Source organism: Maylandia zebra, linkage group LG9 (assembly GCF_041146795.1).
Source record: "Maylandia zebra isolate NMK-2024a linkage group LG9, Mzebra_GT3a, whole genome shotgun sequence".
Lineage (NCBI taxonomy): Eukaryota > Metazoa > Chordata > Actinopteri > Cichliformes > Cichlidae > Maylandia > Maylandia zebra.
Window position 1 is genome coordinate 21,913,304 of NC_135175.1, and position 23,079 is coordinate 21,936,382.

At 43.4% G+C, this 23,079-nt stretch overlaps 2 protein-coding genes across 2 annotated transcripts; one reads left to right on the forward strand and one right to left on the reverse strand.

Moving 5' to 3' along the window:
- Nucleotides 1-6,354: 6,354 nt before the first annotated feature.
- csrnp1b (cysteine-serine-rich nuclear protein 1b) lies at nucleotides 6,355-19,130 on the forward strand. Its single transcript, XM_004546761.5, has 6 exons — nucleotides 6,355-6,430; nucleotides 6,587-6,939; nucleotides 13,112-13,310; nucleotides 15,057-15,316; nucleotides 15,412-15,708; nucleotides 15,813-19,130. Exons 3-6 carry the CDS (start codon nucleotides 13,130-13,132, stop codon nucleotides 16,803-16,805), a joined length of 1,731 nt encoding a protein of 576 aa, XP_004546818.1. The 5' UTR covers nucleotides 6,355-6,430; nucleotides 6,587-6,939; nucleotides 13,112-13,129; the 3' UTR covers nucleotides 16,806-19,130.
- Nucleotides 19,131-20,975: 1,845 nt separating this feature from the next.
- LOC101478012 (elastase-1) lies at nucleotides 20,976-22,669 on the reverse strand. The gene is made up of 8 exons (XM_004546763.3): nucleotides 22,606-22,669; nucleotides 22,421-22,515; nucleotides 22,173-22,279; nucleotides 21,898-22,026; nucleotides 21,639-21,775; nucleotides 21,404-21,546; nucleotides 21,144-21,293; nucleotides 20,976-21,056 (listed from the first exon to the last, which is right to left on the reverse strand). The coding sequence occupies exons 1-8, from the start codon at nucleotides 22,637-22,639 to the stop codon at nucleotides 21,039-21,041; spliced, it is 813 nt and encodes a 270-aa protein (XP_004546820.1). The 5' UTR covers nucleotides 22,640-22,669; the 3' UTR covers nucleotides 20,976-21,038.
- Nucleotides 22,670-23,079: the final 410 nt, after the last annotated feature.

Consider the following 23,079-nt stretch of genomic DNA (forward strand, 5'->3'; position numbering starts at 1 on the left):
TTTCTGTGTATGTGTGTGTGTGTGTGTGTGTAAAATTAATCACATACAAGTCCTAAATTTAATCTAAAATTCATATACAAGACTCCACCAAGTCCAGCAGGCTCCTTAATTTGGCAGTCAATAAATCTGAATGACCATCAAGGGGTCTGTAACCAATTTTCCTGCCCCGAGATCCACCTAGTCATCTTTTTGTTAACACTAAATGACTCTGGACTTATTTAGTTAACCCACGTCAGTGTGCGGCTGGATTTCATTATCTCTCCTCTCCCAGGGTCTCTAATTGGGCCTCACTGTTGTCGGCCTGGCACCTGCAGTTGGCCTGCATGTCACTGTAGCCCTGGTAACAACAACGCGCTGTGATGCTGATTCTCCAAGCTTCAGCGACTTGCACATACCCCCCACCCTGAGTACCCCCCCCCCCCCCCCCCCCCACCTGCTCCTCCCCTGCCGTTCCCCCATTACCAGCACCACATTGTGCTCCGTCGCCTCGAGTGAAAAAACTGCCACTCGTTAGGAGTTGTGTGGTGATTTTTGTTTGACGACAACCAAGGATGGGATCTAGTTAAGTAACTCTCACAACGAAAGCAAGCGAGCTGCACTGCTCAAAACACACACACAACACACTCAGCCTTTTTTTTGTGGTTTTTTTTCAGTGGGCTCGCTCGTTTTTTTTTTACTTCCTGGCACTGATGACTTCATAAAAAACAGTGCACTCTGACATTGCTACGCAGACAATGAGAACTGATGAAAAAAAATAGAGGAAGTGTTCCGTTTGTGATGGGAAACACAGCAGAGTGTGATTTCCTTGTATGAGCGAGAGTTTGACGTGACGAGAGACTTCCATTGCGTTCTGCCCGTGTGTAACCTTCTGTTATTGAGAAACAGCAAATTTTTAACTCATTCAAAGCCAAACGGTTTCTATAAAGCATGCAACTGCTGTAAAATAGCAGAAGTAGAGTGTAAGAACAATCATAATGATAAATAAAAAAAATTCCAAAGAGTGGAATTTTAAAATGATTTTACGTTAATCTCGGAAACCACAACCGCAAATTCTAACAATTGCTATCAGCTCTGCATCAGTATCAGACGAGTCACTGGCAGCCGAGCGCTTCCTGTGCTTTAGAAGCCTCTGTCTTTTTCTTTGAAAGCACGTGTGCTGCATGTAAACATTTCAATGAGGAAGTACTGCAGTCAAAGGAAAATAAGCTGATGAGGGGTTTCGGTTTTGTTGTCTGGGCACTCAGTTGAGCTAATATCTGTGCGTGCACTCCCACACTACATCTTCTGGAGCTGTTGCGTGTAAGCCATAAAGCACAAGTTGCCATGTATTGATTTCTGGGTGAAGCAGAGGAGGAGGAGAATCATCCAGAGCTGTAAATTCTGGGAGACATGTGTCCCGACAACACCGCTGTCTGAGTAGTTTTCACAGCAATCGAGGGGAGCGCAACGGCAGCTCAGAGGTCTGCAATGATCACGACGTCTTTGTGATGAAGTGGCCAATTGAGGGAGCCCCGTGTGGAAGTGTGGTTCGGCACAGGTGTGTGAATGTTGACCTCTGACTACTGCTGAGTGATGTGATTTAAATGGACTCTTGTTCAAAGCAGGAGACCCTTCATTTCTACCAGTGTCAGTCATTCTTAACTCTTTCAGCACCTGTTTCCCATGCCTCATTTTCCCGATTTTCTTTTTGTGTATTAACACTTTCTCCAACCAAAACAAATTACTTTAAAAAATCCCACAGCCATTCACACGACTAATCACAACAGCATGTTTAAGCTTATCATACTGGAAAGCTCCAAACATGAATGCATGTACTTGAAATCCATTTTTTAAAAAAACGTGGACCTGTTTTAATTTTTGCTTCGTCACTTTAAAAAACTGTTTACACCTGCATGATTACTGCCTCTGCTGCGGCTCTTCTTGCTACGTAAAGTTTATCTGTGTTGTGCGTAAATATTCATTACTAGAGCTCAAACATTCAGGGCATTCTTTTTAAACAACAGGACATTTTCAAAACACACTAACCTAAATTTAGTTTCCCCATAGCAGAAAACGGATGGATGGATGGATGGATGGATGGGAAGCCTAAACAATTAGTCAAATGATTAAGAAAATTAAGCTACAGAATAACAGCTAAGGATAATCACCATTTGGCGCTTCCCTGTTGTTTTTCCTAATCAGGTATCTACAAATAATAAAGGCACTCTCGACTCTTGAAGTGGCTGATTTAATCAGCTCAGTGCAGCCATTCTTCTGATAGCCTATTAGGCAATCAATATTATTATGTCAGGAGGGAGTCTATAGCACATCACACAGATGAATAAAACATAGACCGAACATCAGGGAGAGACAATCCAGGGTGCATTAGTCAGACAGCGCTGTGACGTTGCCAAGTAAACAAAACACAAACTGGCAGGTTTTTGTTTCTTGCCCTAAAGCTAAAGACACATAGTACACAAACAGCATAAGAGCACACGCGTATACTGTATGCACTGAGGGAATTCCAAACATAGTGCTTGTTTGTTGGGGAATGAATGGAGGCATTGAACGGCGAACATTTCTTGTCACAGTGCAGTGGTGACAAAGGAAGACGGGAGAGGCAAGTTGCTGAATTAATGAATTGTGTCTGTCTCAGAGCAGAACAACTGAATCTCATGAATATTGCGTTACTATTCAGTTCACATGGCCCTGCAAGGTATAAAAGAAATATAATACTACGCAAACTCATTTTATGTAAACAATTAACATCAGTGGGTTAAAAAAAAAGAAGCAAAAAAAGCCAACACACACTTGGAGTTGTCTTTATTGCATCTCCACACTCATCGTCATTAAAGGTATTGGGAAAAGGAAGAAAGAAATAGTGACCACTCCTTTAATGGGCAGCTGATGATGTCATATCACTACACAGATTCTTTGGTCTCCAAGTAAACCAGCTCTTCTACTTGCTGATTGGCTGACTGGCTTTGAGAGGGGGAGGGTGGTTTTCTTCCCCTTCTTCTTCTTCTTCCTGCTTCTGGATTAATCCCTTTGCCAGAGTGAGCTCATCTCTCCACTTCATTTTGCTGTCTCTCATGTAACCTCAACAATTATTCTTAATGCAGTCATGTCCAAGTGTACAAAACTGGATGATTTAGAGGGATGTATTGTCCCTAGAAGATGATGAGGTGTGCTTTCTGCTCAGGTTTTTAAAGTAATCTTATTAACTAAACACTTAGGTGGCAAATTGCGCCTTCTGCTTGAAATCCAATAAGTTTGCCTCTTGCAGGCTTTTGTTGGCAAAGTCTGCTTCCTCGAGAGTTCCTTTCACTACTTAAGTCTCATCCCCTGTAGCCCTGCCGCTTGTTTTCATAGCTGTGATGAACGGCGCCCTGAACTCTTGCACTGGTTGCCCTCTGCAGTGAAACACAATGCCATGTGCCTCTATCACACTCATGTCTGGGGCTACAGGTGACCAGCTGTCTGCTTGTATTCCTCTCCTCTGGGACAGCTGGAGCCATCAATCAGCTCACCCCCTCCAACCCCACCCTCCCCGAGCCCCATTGTGCCCGTCTGCCCGGTCTGACCACCACAGCAGCACCGTCAGACTCATCTCATCTGCTCTTTCGCTCCTCCGGGGAGCACTTCTCAACTTCCACGTAGTTGCGAATTCATGCTTGTTTCCAGGCTTTCAGGACAAGCTGTGCAAATCTCTCACTGTCTCTGGTGTTGGTTTTTGGTTTGAGTACTCATTGATGAGTTTGGCATTTGGCTCCCATGAACTTGCCCTTCATCTAACAGCTAGTTTTATGATACCTCTGATGGTCATAAATTGATACATTGTTGAGCCCACTCCACACAGCACGTGCAGTCACAGTCCTTTCTCCCTCTGCAGATGGAAAGCATTGAAGCCCATTATTGTGTTCTTGGAGGGGCGTCTTCCACCATGAACTCTTTGGCACACTTTTAAAGAGAGTGGCCTTAATGTATTCAGGCCTGATTCACAGTGGCTTTGGCACTACCGCTACCATCCCCCCAGCCTACACACACACACACACACACACACACAACTCTTTTTCTTAAAAGAGAGAGTAAACATGTGTGAGTCGCACTGTTCCTTGGAACTTTTTCTTGTTTATCGAAAAGGGAATTGATGAGCCTGACAGGGGACTTCAAAGGGGGACATTAAAAAATTCAGTTTACCTCAGGAGAACTTTGTGAAGGACACTTGATCAAAGAGCAGAAGGACCCAACAGTTGCACACTAAAACTTTTTATGTGACCCAGATTTGCCTGTTGCATAATGCTTGTCTGTCGGAACAACATTGTTGAACCTGTGTCAGTTATCTGAAGTTTGCCAGAACTGCTACTATAATTAGGCTAAACCAAACCATAGAAGTGGCTGAGCAAGCGTGTCTCCAAGCTCTCCGAGCCTTGTCAAACAGAGGGCTAATTGTGAATGTTGGTAATTATTAGCTATTTTATAAAGAAAGAAAGCAGAATTCCTCGGTAATGGTGACTGCTGCTTCTGCTCATGTGACTATCAGTTTCTCCCTCTGGTCTGTGGACAGTTCATTGTTGTGTCTTAAAGAGCTGCAGGGCAACAGGGAAACTAATTGGGTGGAGCATGTCTGGACATACTGACTCCCAGGCTCTCTACTGGAGCGTCGCTGTGCCACACACGCACACAGACACACTCACCTTACTCGATTATACACCTTTGACGTGTGAAAACAAAAAACAATCATTACTATAAAGCATGCAATCCAATCAGCGATAACAACAGAGACTCTCTGCACAGATGGCACTATTAAATGTTTATTTACATCCTCAGTTACTTAACCTTGTGCTTTAGAAAGATGTAAGTTAAAGGTGCCTGATATTTCTTTCTGATATTTATTCACTTTTATTGTAACTGCGCATGCCTTTTTTTGTTTGTTTTTACAAACAAGCTTCGTGATGAGCAGTTATCCGTGGTTTTTACCATGTTTATTATCACAAAGCCATTCAGTCCTGATCCAGCGCTAATTTACGGCTCCGGTGAAACTGCTGCCTCCAAAGCAAACGACGTCAAGTAAATCTACGTGTTTGCATTTGTTGGGTGTTATTTTAGCACCACTTATTCTAATTTGAATAGAGAAACTCTGTGTTTTCAGCGAGAGCTGCGGAGGGACTGTTTCTGCTGCCATTCGGCTTGAAGTGCCTGTTTTTGGCTTTCAGGGTGGGGCTCTAAGGGAGGCCCTTGGGCACAGTAGGTAGTGAGAAAGGGGTCTTCTTTAAGGAGGACACAATTTGCATAGGTCTATGTACACAGCTTTCGGAGACCTCTCCCCAAATATCTGAGTCGAGCACCTGTATTGACATTGGCAGAACACTTTGTCTCAGGATTCAGGTCCAGCTAGGAATGAAAGCAAACCACCACAGCGCGCTCGCCGTGGGCAGCTAGACTCGCAAATACCTGAGAGGACTTTATCAACTGGGGTGGGGAGGGTTCGTGACGCTGCTACTTCATGAGAAAAGGGTTGCAAATGAATCCCATCAGTGATTACGACACATAGAGTTGTGTTGTAATCCAACAACTAAAAGAGATGATGTAAAAGAGTTGATGATACAGTCTTGATCCCTGGGGACAAAAGACAAGGTCAGCAAATGAAGTTAAATGTATTTAAGTGGGGCCTTTCTGCTGTTATAGAGTTTGTTTTATTTAACTGAGAGAAAGAAAACAAAATTCAGAGAAAACTATGGTCCTAAAAAGTAAACAAATGAAAGAAGGAAGGAAAGTAAGATGAAATTAAGAGGAAACTATCACCCCAAAAATAAACAAATGAAAGAAGGAAGGAAAGTACAAATGAAGTTTAGAGGAAACTATTGCACTGAAAAAGACTTGAGGGAAGAAGAAAGGAAAACAATATGGAAATTATGAGGAAACTACAGCCATGAAAATGTAATAATAAAAACACCTATTTCTTTTCAAAGAAATAGGTGTGTACATCCATTACACAAGATGGGCATGCAGTTTCTGGGGCTTTCAAACTCATCTCATTGCCCTAAATAAACATCAAGCCACTCAAGTTACTTTGTTAACCAACTTAGTTAACTAAACTGTTTTCACCATGTAATTTAAAAAAGAAAAGAAAAAAGAAAGAAAGAAGAGAAATCATTCCAGGACAGTAGTTGTGATTGCTTGGTTATGATAAGAGGTGGCGTTTCCTCTAAAGCCTACTTCACTTTTGCGTTCCATGTAAAAAGAAACTGAGTCAGAATTTCATGCAGCTTACTCAGTGTTTTCCTTTAACTGGAAATAAGCCACAGCGTATACAACATTTAGGCACCACCCACGTTACAATAGCAGGACTTTTATCTGCCTGGTGATCACACAGTTTGTGACTGCTCATCAGCTGCTAATATAGAGAGGAACCTGGGGATTCCTATAACTGCCTTTAGAGTGTATAATAGTGAGTATGTATTTAAAAAGGGTGATAAAAAGAAGAAGAAAAACGTATTTTATTGTGTTTATTTCATCAATCTATTACTACTACTCCCAGGCTATTATTATTATTATCATTATTATTATTATTATAATTAGTGACCAATTGAGTTTTCTCACGCAGGTAGTAAGGGCTCAAACCAAACACAGAAGGACGGGCAGGAAGCGGCGTGGGCAGCCTCCTTGTGTCACCGCCTGCGTCAGACTAGACGCCAGGAGGGAGTTTTCCACTGACGAAAAAGCCTGCGCTTCTCGGCAGTCTGCTACAGACAAGGGAAGCGCTTCAGCTGGTACGGACCCCGTGCGGCAGAGAGGCACAGACAATAGGAGAGAATAAAAAAAAGGCTGTGTGTACGCGGGGGATAAGCGCTACGTTTATTCGTGCCATTTGGATTACTTCCACCGTTAACACCCGTCGGCTGTTTTACCCAGCGTGACTATTCGGTGACTGATGGTGATCGGATACTTGAACTGGTGGTGAGTACAAACAGAATCGGGAGTTTCGCTGCTGGGTTATTGAACACCGTAATTTACGCGTTCAACCTCAGCGGAGGGAAGCAGGGGGGAAGCCAGATAGTTTGACTGTTTATTCTCGTGTGTCAGGAGTCGTTTAAATGCCCTGTGCGGTTTGTGTCTATGCGTGTCATCTCTGGTAGGGTTTTATTCGCTTGATTTCTTTTTGAACACTTTGCCTGACGCTTTATTGGAAATGGACGCGGCTGTGGTGGCCCCCGCTAGTTAAAGTTGAGTTTTAATGAATTGTTTTCTGGTGGCAGCACACGGGTGCTGGTATTCACGGTAACTGGAAAGAATTAAAGTCATTTAACTGATTTTCTTTTTAAACGCGAGATTCCACGACCCGCTTCATTCACTTGGTGATTGATTGATTTATTTGTTTTTAGATCGATCGCTGATTAATCAGCGTTTTACAAACTTCACGGCTCACGCCGGGAAAGCCGTGCTTCCCACCGCTGTGGGTTTTCGGCTGCGGATTCATTTAGGTGATCTGAACTGTTGATGAGGTCGGCTTTGTGTATTCAGCCCGTGCGGAGTTGTTCTTGTTCACCTCGGCGGCGCTGGTGCGCCTCTTGTAACTAGAGCGACTCCTGAAGGCACTACATCTGAGCACACAGCTGACAGGGCTGCTGTCATTAGAATTAGCATTAATCATGAGGCATGATCGGGTCAGCTGGGGGAGAGAGCCGGCTGGACTCGTACGACGTGCCTATTCGACCCGATATAATTATAGGTTTTTAATTTTGGGGGGGATTTTAGCGATTTGCCACATGCAGGTAACAGTTCAGTCTTTGAGCCAGGTGTGGACAAGGAATGCGGAGCTCCTTCATTGTTTGATCAGTTTTCCATCACGGCATGTGGACCTTTCTCTTCTTTCTTTTAAAATGCGTAAATGACTGAAGTTTCTAATTCATTTAAGTACTATAAAGAGAAAATGATGTCAATGTGGTTTATTTTTATTGTTATTCTCATCCAAAGGTCTTGATTTATTAATGTTATTATTTTTTCCAGGTATAACACTGCCCTCTGGGGCTTTTATTTATTTATTTATTTAATCTCTGGACAGTGTCTGTTTTCGATAAAGCGCCTGAGTCGATTTAATCGTCTCTAGCGCGACCTCACCCGGATCATTTTTGGAATCATGTTTTTTGGAATTAGGCTACAGAGAGCTGAATGATCCTTTGTTTGCTGAGAAGGAATACAGCACTCGGTGCTGTGCATTTAATGTCCAAGGATGTTTCAGATGTGTTAAATAAGTCATTGTCTCTGCTTATTTAACATAATTTTCCATTTATAGCACACATTTTGCACCCACGTCCCTCTTTAAAATAACAATTGACCTGTTTGCTGCCTCCTTATTAAAACTGCCAATGCACTCCCAAATCCTCTCAAATGATTTGAAGGAATTCGCAGCACAGCGAATAACATCCCCACATCCTAACTGCCTCATCTCCATCGTGTGATCCTGCATTCAGTTTGCCTTGTGGTGCCTGCAGCTGTCAGACACAGCACAGATAATCTGGATGGCCACTTCCTGTGCACTGCAGTGCATGTTTCACAACCTCAGGAAGCTCATGCACACTTTTAGTATCTGTCTCCCCAGCTGGGAGAGGCAGCAGCCGCATGCTGGGTTCAGACAAGGTTCTCTGTGCCTGCTTCATTTTGGTCACGCAGGATGGCCCCACGCTTTTGTGCCTGGAGATGAGGGTGGAGTGGGGTGGGTGTGTGTGTGTGTGTGTGGAGAGGGGGTAACACGGAGCCTGCTGACAGCCTCCAACACAGCAGCCGAGAGCTCCCATCTGCTTTGTCCTCTCTCAGCATTCCATACAGCAAGTGTCCCAGACTGGAGCATGACCCCTGAACCCGAAGCCACTCCCCCTCCCTCCACCCAAACACACACCCAAAAGCTGTGTGTTTTCTGCTTGTGGACTGCTATTCTAAAGAGGGTTTCTCAAAGTTTGCTGCTGTGCACTTGGCACAGTTTCTGTTATTTGCAAGCGTGTTACAGAAAAATCAAAGCTGCATGTCATTTTGTCTGCACAGTGAATGCCATTCGAGGTAAAGAGTGGAAAAAACAGTTTTAGCCTTCCCTTTAAAGCAGGAGTAAAGCAACCCAAACAGTGGGTAAATAGTCCTCTGCAAGCATCACCTGGACATTTAGGTTTGCTCTGCATAACAGATTAATGGCAGCCTGGGGCGTGTGAAGTCCACGTGCAAGCTAATACCCTGTCAGGTGTGGCTAGGAAAGGTGGCTGGCTCAAGTGTCTAGTGGGAGTAGGACTTTCCAGTGGTTAGCAGTAGAAAACACATCTGGGTTAGATAGAGCCTGTGTTCTTCTTCCACTATTACTGCGGGAGCAGTGCTGCCAGAATGGAATTCCTGTGGCTTGGAAACATGACATTATTTATTTGTTTTGTACAGTCCTCCCTCCTTCTTCCCACTACCTCTCCTTTTTGGAATCGCGCTGTGCACGGGTCAAGGCAGAGGAACAGAATGTTTCTGTGGCACAGTCACAGCAAGCTTTGCGGCTTCGGTGAGAACAACAGGCTTATAGGAGGAGAAAGCGGGAGCGCTCCCTGCATTGTTCCAGCAGGTGGAGCGCTTCTGACTAACAGCTGACTTCATAAGAAATGAGCCAGTGTTTCCCCCAGCTGTGCAGGAGCTGGAATCCAGCCCATCCGTCACCTTGACGGCTTTGATCAATTATCTCCCGTCCTCTCGGTGTCAGAACTGGAAGTGAGAGGTGCAATACCTTGAAAGCCTGCAGGGGCTGTCCTGCCCAGCCACGGTTCTACACACACGGGAAGGCTCCCAAGCTTATCATTATCACATTTTATGAGCACTCAGTCAGTCATTCAGACACTGCACAAGGCTGTCAGTGTGCCATGTAAATGCTCCCGGCTGGCTAAGATTAGTGCAACTTGTCGCTCCCACCCACACGGTTATCAGCTGCAAAAGGGCTGGACAGGCGGTGCGAGGGGGCAAAGTCAACTGTGACTTGTCCTGATGGCTGAGGGGCAGACGGGAGCAGTTCAAACAGGGTGAAAGTTGATATCTGTGCAAAACCAAAGATGTGTATAAGAAAGCTTTTATGATTTGGTTCTTTTTTTGTGATTCTGATTAAACTAAAGCTTTCCGATAAGTTAGTTTGATAAGATTTACCGTGGCATTTTGCCTTTTAAAAGTAATTCAAACTCTTTTACATCCTTCTCAAATAATTGAATACTCTTTCATAAAAGGGTTTGAGGGGCTGTCTGCAGATTTAAAATCAAAATGAATTGAAATTCTAAAGTCGTACAAACAGCCCCGTAGCTGGATGTATCAAGATAATCTTATTCAACTGACATAGTTATGCATCTGACTTGAGCTGTGTAGTGCTTCTGGTGACAAATCTCCTCGCCAGAGATTTATCTTTCCAAGTCTGTGACAACTGGCTGGGGAGCACCTCGGTGGATGCGTCCTTTATCTGCCTGCCTGTGTGCGGTTGATGGAATGACAGTGATGCATAATTTAGCGCACGCTGAAAACATGCTGCGCTCCTTCTCTGGCTCGGCTGTCCGATCACATCCATTCTCCATTTAGAGCAGACATCCACAGGCACCGCTTTCTTGACGAGCCAGCGCCGAATTCCTCTCTTTTTATCTTTGTCCCACCCTTTTGCAAATGAGTCACTACGCAATGTCTTTTCTTTTTTTTTTTTCCTTTCTTCTTTTCTTTTTTTTTTTTTTTCACCCCGGGTCCCTTGTTCCATCCGCTGTCTGTGCTCTCTTGGCCTTGTTCAGTGGGTGCAGCGGCTGAGCAGGCTGAGAAGCTCCAGATTGACTACAAGCCGTCCCCTTGCCAGGATTAACCTCTCGCCATTGTTTCTGCCCGTTGAACAGGATTAACAAATCAATGTGTCAGGTAGACTGCAGTCAAGAGACAATGACCCAGTTCTGACACCACTGCCCCCCCCCCCCCCCCCCCCCCCCCCCACCACCTCTCTCTCTTTCTCTCTCTCTCTCTCTCTCCCTCTCCCGCACCCCCCCCCCCCCCCCCCTTCTGCCTCACTGCAGCTTTTAATTAAAAAGACTTTGCTTAGCTGGCGCTATGCACTCCCTGGAGGATGCTTCACAGCTTTGTTTTTTTTTGTGGGGTTTTCTTTTTCTGGGAACTGGAGCTGGGAATGGTGGCAGAATTGTAAGGTGAACCCTCGCGTGCTCTGCGTGCACAGAGACGTGAGCTTTGTGGTGTTTTTCAGAACACACATGTTGTCTGATAAGGGAACACACAAAGCAACAGATGCGGCACCCAGGTGTTTCTAAATGGTTTCAAGACAAATCCCATCATCATGTCATAATATTAGTTATACGTGTACAAGGCATTTTGAGATTATTTTTTTTGCACGAGTAAGCTGAAGGATAGGATGGGGGGGATTCAGTGCCCCCCTCCTTTTTTTTTTTTTTTTTTTTTTTTTTTTTTTTTTTCCTCCACTCTTATTGTCTGTGTAATGTGAAGGCTACAGTGTGGAAGGGAGCTTTTTTTTGTTTGTTGCAGCGACAGTGTGAGTTGGCTTGACCTATTGCAAGGTGATTCATTCATCAAGCGTGCACTGGGGACAACAATATCTGACCGCAGCAATAACAATAACCCCCTCCCTGTACATCTGCAAAGATGCACCCACTGCCTATACGAAGGTGTCAGCCTCTTGCCCTTGACTTTGCCTTTGTCCTTGTCATAAGGATTTTTTTTTTCATAACTGCTCTCTGTTGCATGCAGAAAATGGCTCTTTTCCTTGTACACCAGCTTCCAGATCTTCTTCTTTTTCTTCTGTTCTTTGAGTAATGACATCCCGATGAGACAAGCAAGACATGCAGATCGCAGATGGATTCAAAGTTCCTATAAAGTCACTGGAGCATTTCTGACAAATTGGCTGTGTGCTAAAGAGCAATGGTCACATTTTAAGCTGTTGGAAGGATGTTTGGGTGTTTTACGTGTGTGCAGTACTGTGTTTAGTAAGAGTATGTTTTTAAAAAATGACGAAAATCAAAGTGATTCAGCTGCAATGTTGAAAGATTTGTAAGCAGTTTGACGGTGAAACGAGGTAAAGCCTCCTTTTCCCATTCCACATCATCATCATCTGAGGGAGTGTCTGTGCTGGAGCACGGCCCGGTTGTGTCCTACCTCTCCCTTCACTTCCTTCCTCCCTCCCTCCACCCTCTCCCTCCCTCCCTGGTTAAGATAGCAGGGGCTCGTCCTCGCAGTGATGATAAACTGTGCCGTCTAGCAGCAAGCATCGCCTGCTAATCTTCCCAACTTCTCAAAAGTTGGGAAGATTAGATTGTTTGGTGTTTGCTAAGGTCACGAGACACATTTGTATCCCTTAACCATAAAACACAAAAGCAGCAACCTTGCTTTTCATCAAATCTGCTCATTTGTCATGTCAGCGGTTGCTCTTTTTGAAATTTTGCCTGGAAAAAGACGGGGATTTAGTCGAGCTTTGAAAGTGTTGCTGCCCGACAAAAATAAACATTAAACACATCGACAAATCTTATACTTGGAAAGGTGATATTGGGCAATATTTTTAAAGATTAGAGGGCAGACAGCACTCCCTCCCACTGAAAGCATTATTTTTTTACTTTTCTATCTTTTACTCAGCTCTGGATATGTGGACAACAAAACATTCTGCCTATGCGTAGCTGCGCATGTATTCAATGACTTCTATGTGGACACGTTACTTATGACCAGTGGCAAATTGCCCTTGCTTTCCTTCGGACTGCATATTTGATTGCAAGGGCTGCTTAAAGTGACTGATTAGAAAATAAAATGTCAGGTCACCTCTGTTTGGTCGTCTCTCTTAATTTATGCGTTTGCTGAGCCGATGAGATTTGGAAGAGGGTGAAGGGTTCGCTAATTGTTGACTTAGGCAAATGGAACTGATTGATTGCTTCCTGTGCCATTGTTCTCAACTGAGAGTAGCAGGAGACTGGTATGCATACATGACTCACTTGTACCATTGATTTTGTTTAAATAAAAGCCTGACAATGTACAGTTGATAATTTATTGGGTTAATAAAATAAAGATCCGGTGATGATTTGTTAAAATAACTGTTAGTAATTTGCTAATTCGTCTCCTTCTCTCCTCCTTGCTGCAGATCTTTTGCGCTAACGCCATGAGTGGGCTTCTCAAGAGGAAGTTTGAGGAGGTGGATGAGGACCCATGCTACTCCTCACCGTCGCCCTCTTCCCTTTCCTCTGCCTGCTCAGGCTGGGACTCGGAGGCGGAGAGCTGCTTCTCGGACACCCTGGATTCCACCCCCAGCAACCCCAGCTCCCCGGCAACAAATTTCAACAGTGAGTATCTCTCTCCAGCGATAATAAATCACAGAAAGAGCTGATGGCACATGTTTTTATAATGCATTCTCTTGCCTTTAACATCCGCTGAGACTCTGATAACAAACTTAGATAAATGGGGGAGAGGTTAAGGAATTTAGGCAGCTGGAAGGCCATGAAACACTTCACAGAAATGATTTCAGACTTCTGCAATGAATACCTCTTTTGATTTCATGCCCTAAAGCTGCAAAATGGCTAATCACATTATGCACTGGCTGCTCACCTTGGCTGTGTCGCCACCTTCTTCTCAAAGCCCCGCATGCAGGCACAGCCTCACCTTTTCTTGCATGATGTGGGTCACGCGGCCTTGGGCCGTTTTGTGTCTCGACCTGGGTGCGTCTGCTGAGCTTTAGGGGACGGACCGGCTTGGAAAGGGATTGCAGTGTACGGGAGAAGGGCAAACAGTTGTGAGGTTTCCAGGATGGTGGGGCAGGCAGCCAGGAAGAGAAGCATGGCAGGTTGCCAAGGCTGGGAACACACAGAGCCTTGTCTGAAGCCCGGGCGTGCACCCAGCACAGGTGCTGAAAGTGAGTGGGTGAAGGGATACAAAAAAAAAAAAAAAAAAGGGGGGGGGGGGTAGGACAATCAAGAAAAAAAGGCGTGCAGACACATCTGAAGGAGCAGATTGGCTGGATCATTATAATCCAGTGTTTACACAGAAATTGTGAAGTGACTGCTAGACACAGCAGAGAAGATGATGGATGTGAAGCTGTACCTTGGTAGTTTATTTTTATGTGTATTACCCCAAGCAGCAGATCAGACCACATAGTAGAACTATTGTGTGCCGCTTACCTCTATTAAGGTAAAAGGTTACTTTTCCAAGCTTCAGGTATCACACCAGCTTTCTGTGTCTTTTAAGGCCAGTTCAGGGCGAACTAGAAGTCTACAAGGATCTCCCCACCAAATAATAATTGTAATGTCCGACACATGTGGCTTGTAGATTCGAAAAGTTCTGGTGACTCAGGCAGAAGGGAAAAAGTTGCTTGTCTCTAAAAGAGTCTCTAAAGTGTTGTTGAATATTCCTGGGTGGAGGAAGTGGAATATATAATAAAACTTGAATAATTGGGCTTTTTTCCCACATATGGTTCTACTTTGGCTCCCATATGGTTTTATTGTATTTGTCTGGGTATAGAAAGATCGTGAGCACTTTTTAACAGCGAGAGAACCTTTGACCCGTTTCAGTTACTGGGCCATTTGTGGGGATTGTCAGCTAGCAGCGAGACCCGGGTGGGCAGGTTTTATTCTTGCCCTTAGGGCTACACTTCCACCCTTCACCCCCATCTGGAAGCCTCAAGCATTTACTCCCCACTTTTGTGATCCTGGCGGCTCTGTTTCCTCCACTTTCCTGGCCAACAAAGGGAAATTCCTGGGTTGGGTGTTTTGTTTTTTTGTTTTTTTTGTCGCACAGTAGGGCAAGTTACAAAGCTAAATGGATTCTTGGGTTAGTGTAGGTTTCACTTTACAGGATGTAAGCGTGTTAGAGTGTCTTTTAATTGGGTACATGATAAGGCGGGAGCAATGAATCAGAGGGGTGTCCTTTTACAGTCTGTTCAGCAGCATTTATACACCTCTCAAGTACAAGTGCTGGGGAATTATGCCATCTAGTGGCACGAAAGTAAGAATCCCCCCTCTTTAGAGCATCCTCTCTTACTTGTGCATCATGTATTCTAATCCTGCCTCTTTTTTTTTTTTTTTTTCCATCCATAGCAACGTCCATCCTTAAGAAATCCAAACGAGCGCGGCGGGGCAATGTGACGTTTGACCAGGTGACGGTGTTCTTCTTCCCTCGGTGCCAGGGCTTCACCAGTGTTCCCAGCCGAGGAGGATGCACTCTGGGCATGATGCAACGCCACAGTGCACTCCGCACATATTCGCTCGCAGAGTTTGCCGTGGAGCAGCGGCTCCTGCGTCGGGAAAAACTCCTCAACAGACTCAGGGAAGAGAAACTGGAAGCTCTCAAACTGAAGGTGTGCACCATAAAAGAAATGCAGTGGTTAAGGGATCTATGAAACTGTGCCTGTTCAACATGACAAATAAACTTTGTTCCTTTTGTTGTGTTCAGCTGACAAAAAATGGAACCCAGGAGAGCGAGGAGGCCGAAAAACTTACAGTGGATGACATCCCAGAGCAGGATATTGACATCAGTGGAGCCAACGTCGACGAGGGCTCTTTTCTCCAGCCTTACACGTCCAAGCGCCGCTATGCGCTGCTCAAAGCGGCTGGTGTGAAGAAGATCGACAAGGAGGAAAAGAGGCAGCTGCACGAGCTGAGGCTCTCCAGGGAGAACTGTGGTTGCGACTGTCAGGGGTTCTGCGAACCTGAGACTTGCAGCTGCAGCCTGGCTGGCATCAAATGTCAGGTAAGAGCCCCAACAATTTCATGCTATCAAGAGCACCCGGGCAAGACACAGCAACTTAGGAGTTTCTGTTGCATGATTTAAGAACTTTTCTTTACTTCTTGCAGATGGACCACTCCTCTTTTCCATGCGGATGTACCAAGGATGGATGCGGAAACATGGAGGGCCGCATTGAGTTCAACTCCACCAGGGTACAGACGCATTATATCCACACTATAATGAAGCTGGAGCTGGAGAAGAGGCTGGAGGAGCAGTCCAGCACAGAAGAGGATGAGGAGAACACAACCGGTGCCACCCCCTTACCAGCAGTGCCCTCCTTCCCCTTCAGCTCAGAGATGACAGCAGCTGGGGAGAACAGCTGCAGCAGCGATATGACAGACTTGTCGGACTCTCAGAGTGAGGACTCGGAGGCAGGCGAAGGTCCGTGTGAGCCCAGCGCCCAGCTGGATGTTGATGAGAAAGGCCTGAGCCGCATACTGTGTTTCAGTGACACAGAAAACTGTTCGAGAAGTAGCAAGGACAGCGGCGATAAGAGCGACAAAGACACTTGTTGCCCAGAGCAGCAGCAAGAGCAACAGCAGCCATCTACGGAGGCGTTTAGTAGCTTTAGTATGGTGGACTTTGCAGATGAGAATGACAATATAGACGCTGCACTGCTGGACTCTTCGGACGATCAAACAGACAATCGAGCAACAGCCATTTCAGAACTTTTGGATGAGAATGCCAACCAGGGAAACGCTCTCTTCCATAGCTGTAGTGTTCCACACACGCCCTCTCCCACAGTCGATCGCTCAGCTAGCTACGACATGGAGCTGAGCCTCTCGTCTGAGTCAGACCTGGAGTTTTTCGATGGCTTCCCCTGTTTGGGGCCCACCTCCCTCTACAACTCCCTCAAGGAGTACGAGCACATGGACAACTTTTTTCAGTTTCAGTTGCCTAGTTATCCCAGTTTTCCTGCAGCCAGTGACCCAGGGACCTGCCTCCTGGAGTCGCTGATTGGCCTTTCAGAGTCCGTCCCAGAACCCCCCGCCACTTTTACAGACAATCAGCTGTTGGAGGAAGCCATGAAATTGTCTGTGATGGAGTCTGTGAAAGTTTGACCCACGCAAGGCGAAAAATTTGTGGACAGTGCAAGAAAAACGCAGGTTTGAAAATGCACATAAGATGTCAAAGTGTTGGAGGAAGCTGTGATTGCGTTTGATTTTTTTTTTTTTTTCCCTCTCGCCTAATAAACGTTCAAAATTCCAGACTTGCCTTCAAAATTGTAAGCAAAGCAGTTTGGAATGATTGCTGTGTGAGACGGCAGCTAGTGTTGAAAGAGATACTAAACGTATATCAATTTGATCAGGCATATTAAAAATAATAATAAAAAAGATGTGGTGGCTCTCAATTCCTAAGAAAGCTTGTTTAACCAAACCAAGATCACCAACCATACGCTAAATGGGAATGAACCCTCTGGGGCCAGGTTGGGAATCTCAACACAGCTGAATGTGCACCTCAGGGATTTTTTTCTAGCTTTTGGAGGCAATGTACCTTTGCTGTGATGGCCTTCATATGAAAACCAGAGTCAAATGGTAACCTGTTCGCGCCCTAGATTTTAGGCTAACACCCGGACGACTTGAGTAGAAGGGGTCCTCCTCGTGTTAAATCCTAAAGCTAGTGGACTCTTTCTCCTCAAGATCTCTCCCAAGGGTCTTTTATGGTACAAATAAAATCCCTCTAAAATCTCCTTGATCAGCACTTTATCTGTGAAAAAAAATAGTTATGTATGAATAGGCATTGTTTTGGTCGAACGGGATCGATTCAACAGTTAAACGCTAACATGACGGAGTTTCATATTTATGAGCAGGGTAACTAGATATAATGCTCATGCCATTTAAAAGCTGTAGCTGTATTGTCTTTTTACTTTTGTTTTAAATTATTTCCTTTTATGAATTCCTTTTATTTATTTCTGATGAAGCCTACTTTCACTCAAGCAGCACTGTGGTTTGATATTTCACCCGAAAGTGCAATCTTCCTTCCTGTTTTTTTTTGTTTTTTTTTTTGTTTTGTTTTCCTTGTCCATATCACATTTAGGCATTGTTATGGGAAATGGGATCACAAGTCCATCAGCAAGTATTTAATATCTATTCTCTTTTACAGTTTAACTATTTTCTTTTTTTTTCTTTTTTTGGATAACTTATTATGTCATTATTTCACTAGTTATTTAATTTAAGACGCCTGGCAATAAAATGGGGTGTTGTAAAGTTTACTGGATGTGCCTGCTTATCGGGGGGAGTCATGCATGCTAATAGAGTGTGCACAGCGCTTCCATTTAAGCTTTGGGACTGAAAACTGTGGAATCTCCCTAATCACTGAAACTAAATTATGGTTCTGTTGTATTGCTGCCTATAATGTAAACATAGAAAATTACACTAATATTTTCTAACTAATTTATGTAGAATGACAAAAGAATTCTAATCACTGACAAATTGAATATTTTATTAAGCAAAAGCGAGTAATTTTCAATCTGGGTCGACCTTTGTAATATATGAATTATAGAGAAATGTATACTTATGAAGGTTATTGCTCTCCAGCATTCTGAAGTATTTTTCATAGGCAGCCTTATGGTTCGATATCTTAGAGACATGCCACTAAAACTAAGTAAATTGCGAAGATCAATTTGATTGTACTCTGAATTTCTTTGGAAGTCTGTGACTTGGCTTACGATATGTTATGACTTACACATGTAAAGGGTTTTTGTGCATAAAAACTGCATATATTATACAATTTTTATCGCACGCGCAAACCCTGAAAATTGAAGAGTTGCCTCATTAATTATTGAACGAGACCTTTCAAAGGTGATTGTGCTGTCACCTGTGTGAAGAGCCGAGGGACACTAGAGAGTCAATGTACATATCTCACCCTTTCTACAGCTGTTTCAACAGCCTTTCTGGACCCTTTAGAAATTATGCATGCAGGTCCTGTTTGTTAAAACTTGTTCTGATTAATTGTATACTTTGAAAAAGTGCCGAGTGCACATTTTGGAACTGTATTATTCGCTTTTTTGCCTTTTTTGATTACTTTGAAGTCCATCCAATATATGTTCTTATGCCATGAAGAGGGCACTTTGCAAGCAGGCATTTGATTCTCTTGTATAAAACATCAAATCTCATGAAGAAATGGCAACAGTGAGTGTTCAATGTAATGTATTACAGTACAATTTATATTGTTTTCAAAGAAATTGTCTTACTTTTTTTGCCTTTTGTGTTGTACATATTTCTGCTTGAATGGTCCTGCAGAGCAAACAAAGCTGCTTTAATTTTTTTATTTTTTTTACATACTCACACATTAACCTGCTGTTCAGAAACAGTGTCTTTCATCTACGCCATTTTGACAGCCTGTCCCTCCAAATAATAATAATAATAAAAAAAATGTTTTCTAAATCTTTGACTGTTTTTTGTCTTTGTAAAATGCTGAAAATTAAACTTTTTGCATTGTTGGGGGAAAAAGCATGGACAAAAACTCCTAGGGGTATTATTTCTAGCTTTCTTTGGTGGGAGGGGGTATACTTGATATATTAATAATATATTTTAGCGAATAAGCCAAAAATATGTGTTATAATTGGTTTAACCCTTTCTAGACCAGCAAATAATTGCAAGAAGTGTAGCGGTTTGCACATCTGTTTGCCAAGCAAAGGGTTTCTGGTTCAATTCCAGCCAGAGACACAAACCCTTCCTGGGGTCAGGGTTTGCATTAAACATGTGAAGCTAAAAGTAGCAAAAGTAAAATAAGCACACTAATGTACTTTCAAATTATGTGTAGCTCAGGTAATCTACAGTACACTGCTACTTTACACCAGTGGTGGTGAAACCTCTAGCAAAGGAAAAAAACTAATTGTGCTCTCCATACTGCAGTTTTTACCACTCATTACAATAAAAACACAGGATCCAAGTTAATCTAGTTGTTCATTAGAAAAGAACAACGATTACATTACAATTGACAATTTGTTACTAGATCTGTCAAACAGGACGTATTTGGTGTTTTACACAAATGTGTAAACCCTGGGACGACCGTAACGTTTAGTAAAATGCTTCTGTGCGAAAGTTCAGGGGACAGACGCCATCTTTACTTTTAAGATTAGACTTAAAGCTAAATCTGAAAGGACTGTGATCCTGAAGTATCCCTTGGTTATGCTGAAGCAAGCTCAAACTGCTGGGGGACTTCCCACAGGTGCTTATATGCCACGGCTGCATGCCTTTACATTGTGTCATCTCTCTCCCATAGTTTGTGTTTTTTCCTGTCTTCCTCTTTCCCAATACAGCTGCTCTTCCCTGAGCCTGGTTGTGCTGGAGATTTTTGTCCTCTTAAAAGGGAGTTTTTCCTTCCTGGCGTCATGTAGTGCTTGTTCATAGAGAATCATATGACAATTGGGGTTTTCGGGTCTTTACGTTAGAGTAAAAAGAACCTTGAGGCCTTGTTATGTTGCCAAATGAATAAACTTGAACTGAATGAAAAATTCAGAGGGATCTAATTGCTTACTAAACTTTTTTTTTTATATTAGTTTAGCTTCTATTTGGGAAACCATTAAGACCATTTTCTTCTACTGTATTAAAGAAAATTGACATTTCTCCTTAAATCTATTGAAACAACATTCCTGTTAGGTTCTAATGTAAACCACTGGAATGTATCTGTGGTTTTTGGTCTCCATGGTGTGGAGAAAAACACTTTATATGATGTCATGCAGAAGTCTCCTGACTACTACCACAAACATATGGCCAGAAATTCCAGACAAGAAGGAAATGTTGAGCCTATGACTACATATAGCATTTGGCCACAATTAAAAAGAGAGGGAAAAAAAGGTTTTCTGCTTGTTGGGACAGGGTGTTCAGGTACACCATGCAAGAATATTCCAGTTGTCCTTGTAATTCACTGCTACTTAAGCCTGTTTTTTTTAAAAAGAGGTTCTCAGTTTGAAACATCCTTAGAAATTTTCCATCAACTAAAACTGTGGTTCGGGAGGTCAGGAGGTCACAACCGTAGCCGCTGTGTTGGTATTCAAACAAAAACTGTGGCACATGTATGGACTGGTCGCAAAAGGAGTACACCAACAGCAAATGCATTCAGTAGAAAATGTGTTTCTGAAATTGTGGGAAAGTACCGGAATGCCATTAAAAGGATCTGATTCTGAGAGAAAAGCAGGACGTTGTTTGGTCAGAACATGAGGTGGTTTTGCCACCCTTTGGCAAATTCAAGAACTACAGGCAAATATCTGCTGCGCAGAACATGAATGAGATGCACATCAATTTTATTTTGCAGGTTGCATTTGAGAATTGTAAGGAATGCGGTGCCATTTAAGCAAGACCCATAACCTGAAAAAATAAATAGATAAAATAATGAGTCACGCTTTATAAGATTATAGTCGCCAAACAAAAGCACAGAGGCATCAAGAGACTCACTGAAAACATCCAGTCTTCAAAGGAAGAGACTCTGGTGAAGACCGTGGGTTTGAACACTTGGTTGCACATACCAGATGGGCCGTAACTGACAACACCGTGGACTCTCCAGGCTCCATCAGTAAAGCAGTTCAGAGGACCTCCAGAGTCGCCCTGGGACAGATAACAATAAGAACATAGCGTGCAATGACTGTGAGAATGTCTTAACACAGTATTGTTGTTAACAATATGATAGTTGCAGCATGAGGCGAAACCTCCTCTACCTGGCAGCCTGCTATGATCCCATCCCCTCCGGCACACACCATGGTTTCTAGAGCAATGCTGCCCCACCACTCGGGCTGGGAGCAGACCGAGTGCTCCACCACATTGATGGGAGCCACCTGTAGGATGGCAGGGCTACCTCCATCTGATTCAGTGGAGAAAGTATGCAGGAACCTTTTTATTACATCCACATATAGGGTGTGTATATGTGTACATTTAGCACCCAGGTGTACTCACAGTCTACTAATCCCCAGCCGGTGATGTAACAGGTGAAGCCATGAGGCAGTGTCTGGTCCGGGTAGGGGAGATTAGCTATAGCCACGTAACCACTGTCATAGATGGGACCAGCGAGTCTCAAGAGAGCAATGTCATTTCTAAGAAAAAATAACCAAAGATAGAGTTGTATAATTTTAATAGTTGCTTGTTTGCTGAGATTAACATTTCATATTTAAATGAGGCTTAATTGAGAGAGGTGATCTGACATGCTGCCACTTACCCATAACGAAGATCACCATTCCAGCCAGGGTGGACTGTAATTTTTTCCACATGGATGAACTGCTCACTGCCTTCTAACTTATACAGGTCATACTCACCCACCACTACACGGTACTGACTAGCATCTGGGCTGAGAAGGACATGGAAAAAACATAAGTACAGTGCTTACTTACACTCTTTTGTTCAGCCCAGGAGACACCAAGATCGACTTTAAAATATTACAAAATGCACAAAGGAAATGGTGTCATTAAGAATAATCATGGTCAGAGCCCAAACCTGAGGATGCAGTGAGCTGCAGTCATGATGTGGAAGCTATCAACAACAGATCCTCCGCACATGTGGTAGAATGAGCCATCATAGAATTGATCATACTGCACAGAAACCTGTGAAATATTAAAGATATATGAAAATATGGTGGAGATGGAGTTTTTTTTCTAAATCTAGTATTTTAAAACTACAGTACAAAACCTATTTGCATCAAAAGATAGAAAAATAAAAATATCATTAGTGTTCAGAGGATTTACCTGCCATTTCCATGTGTTTGGTTGAGCATTACTGCCGCCTATCACCCTCTCATTGTCAACTTTGTAGTTGAGAGGTTCTTTGGCACAAATCAGCCCTTCAGCACACACATGGACAGATGTGGTAATATAGTTTTAACGTTCAGAAAATATAGGCACAGAAAATTATTTAAGTCAGGTGGGCTTACCAATACAGGACAGAAGAAGCACAAGCCGCATCATGTTGGAGCACTGATGACAAGCTGCAGTTTGCTTTTATACCCATTTGAGATTGGGAAACCGGGCAGATGTTAAGTTACCAGCCAGTATCAATAGTCCATGTGGATCAATTCACATTAAATGTACTGCTATGAAAAGCTGAAAGTTTGAGAAGTGTGAGACTTTGTGTGGCAATCCACCACTGTGTGAAACTCTTACAAATACAGACTTATGTACATTTGCATTTCATTCAACTCAGAAAACTTTAAGGACAAGAGAACTTTATTAATTAATTAATTACTTAATTTATTTTATCATGGTGGGAAAAGAACAGGTGCTGTCTAGTGATGGCAGAGTCGACCAAACCATCTGTGAAAGGTGTGCATTCAAGACAAATATTACAGCAGATAAAAGTCTGAAATGATCGACGGCCAAGGTAAAGAAGAAAATGTTCCGCTGCCTTC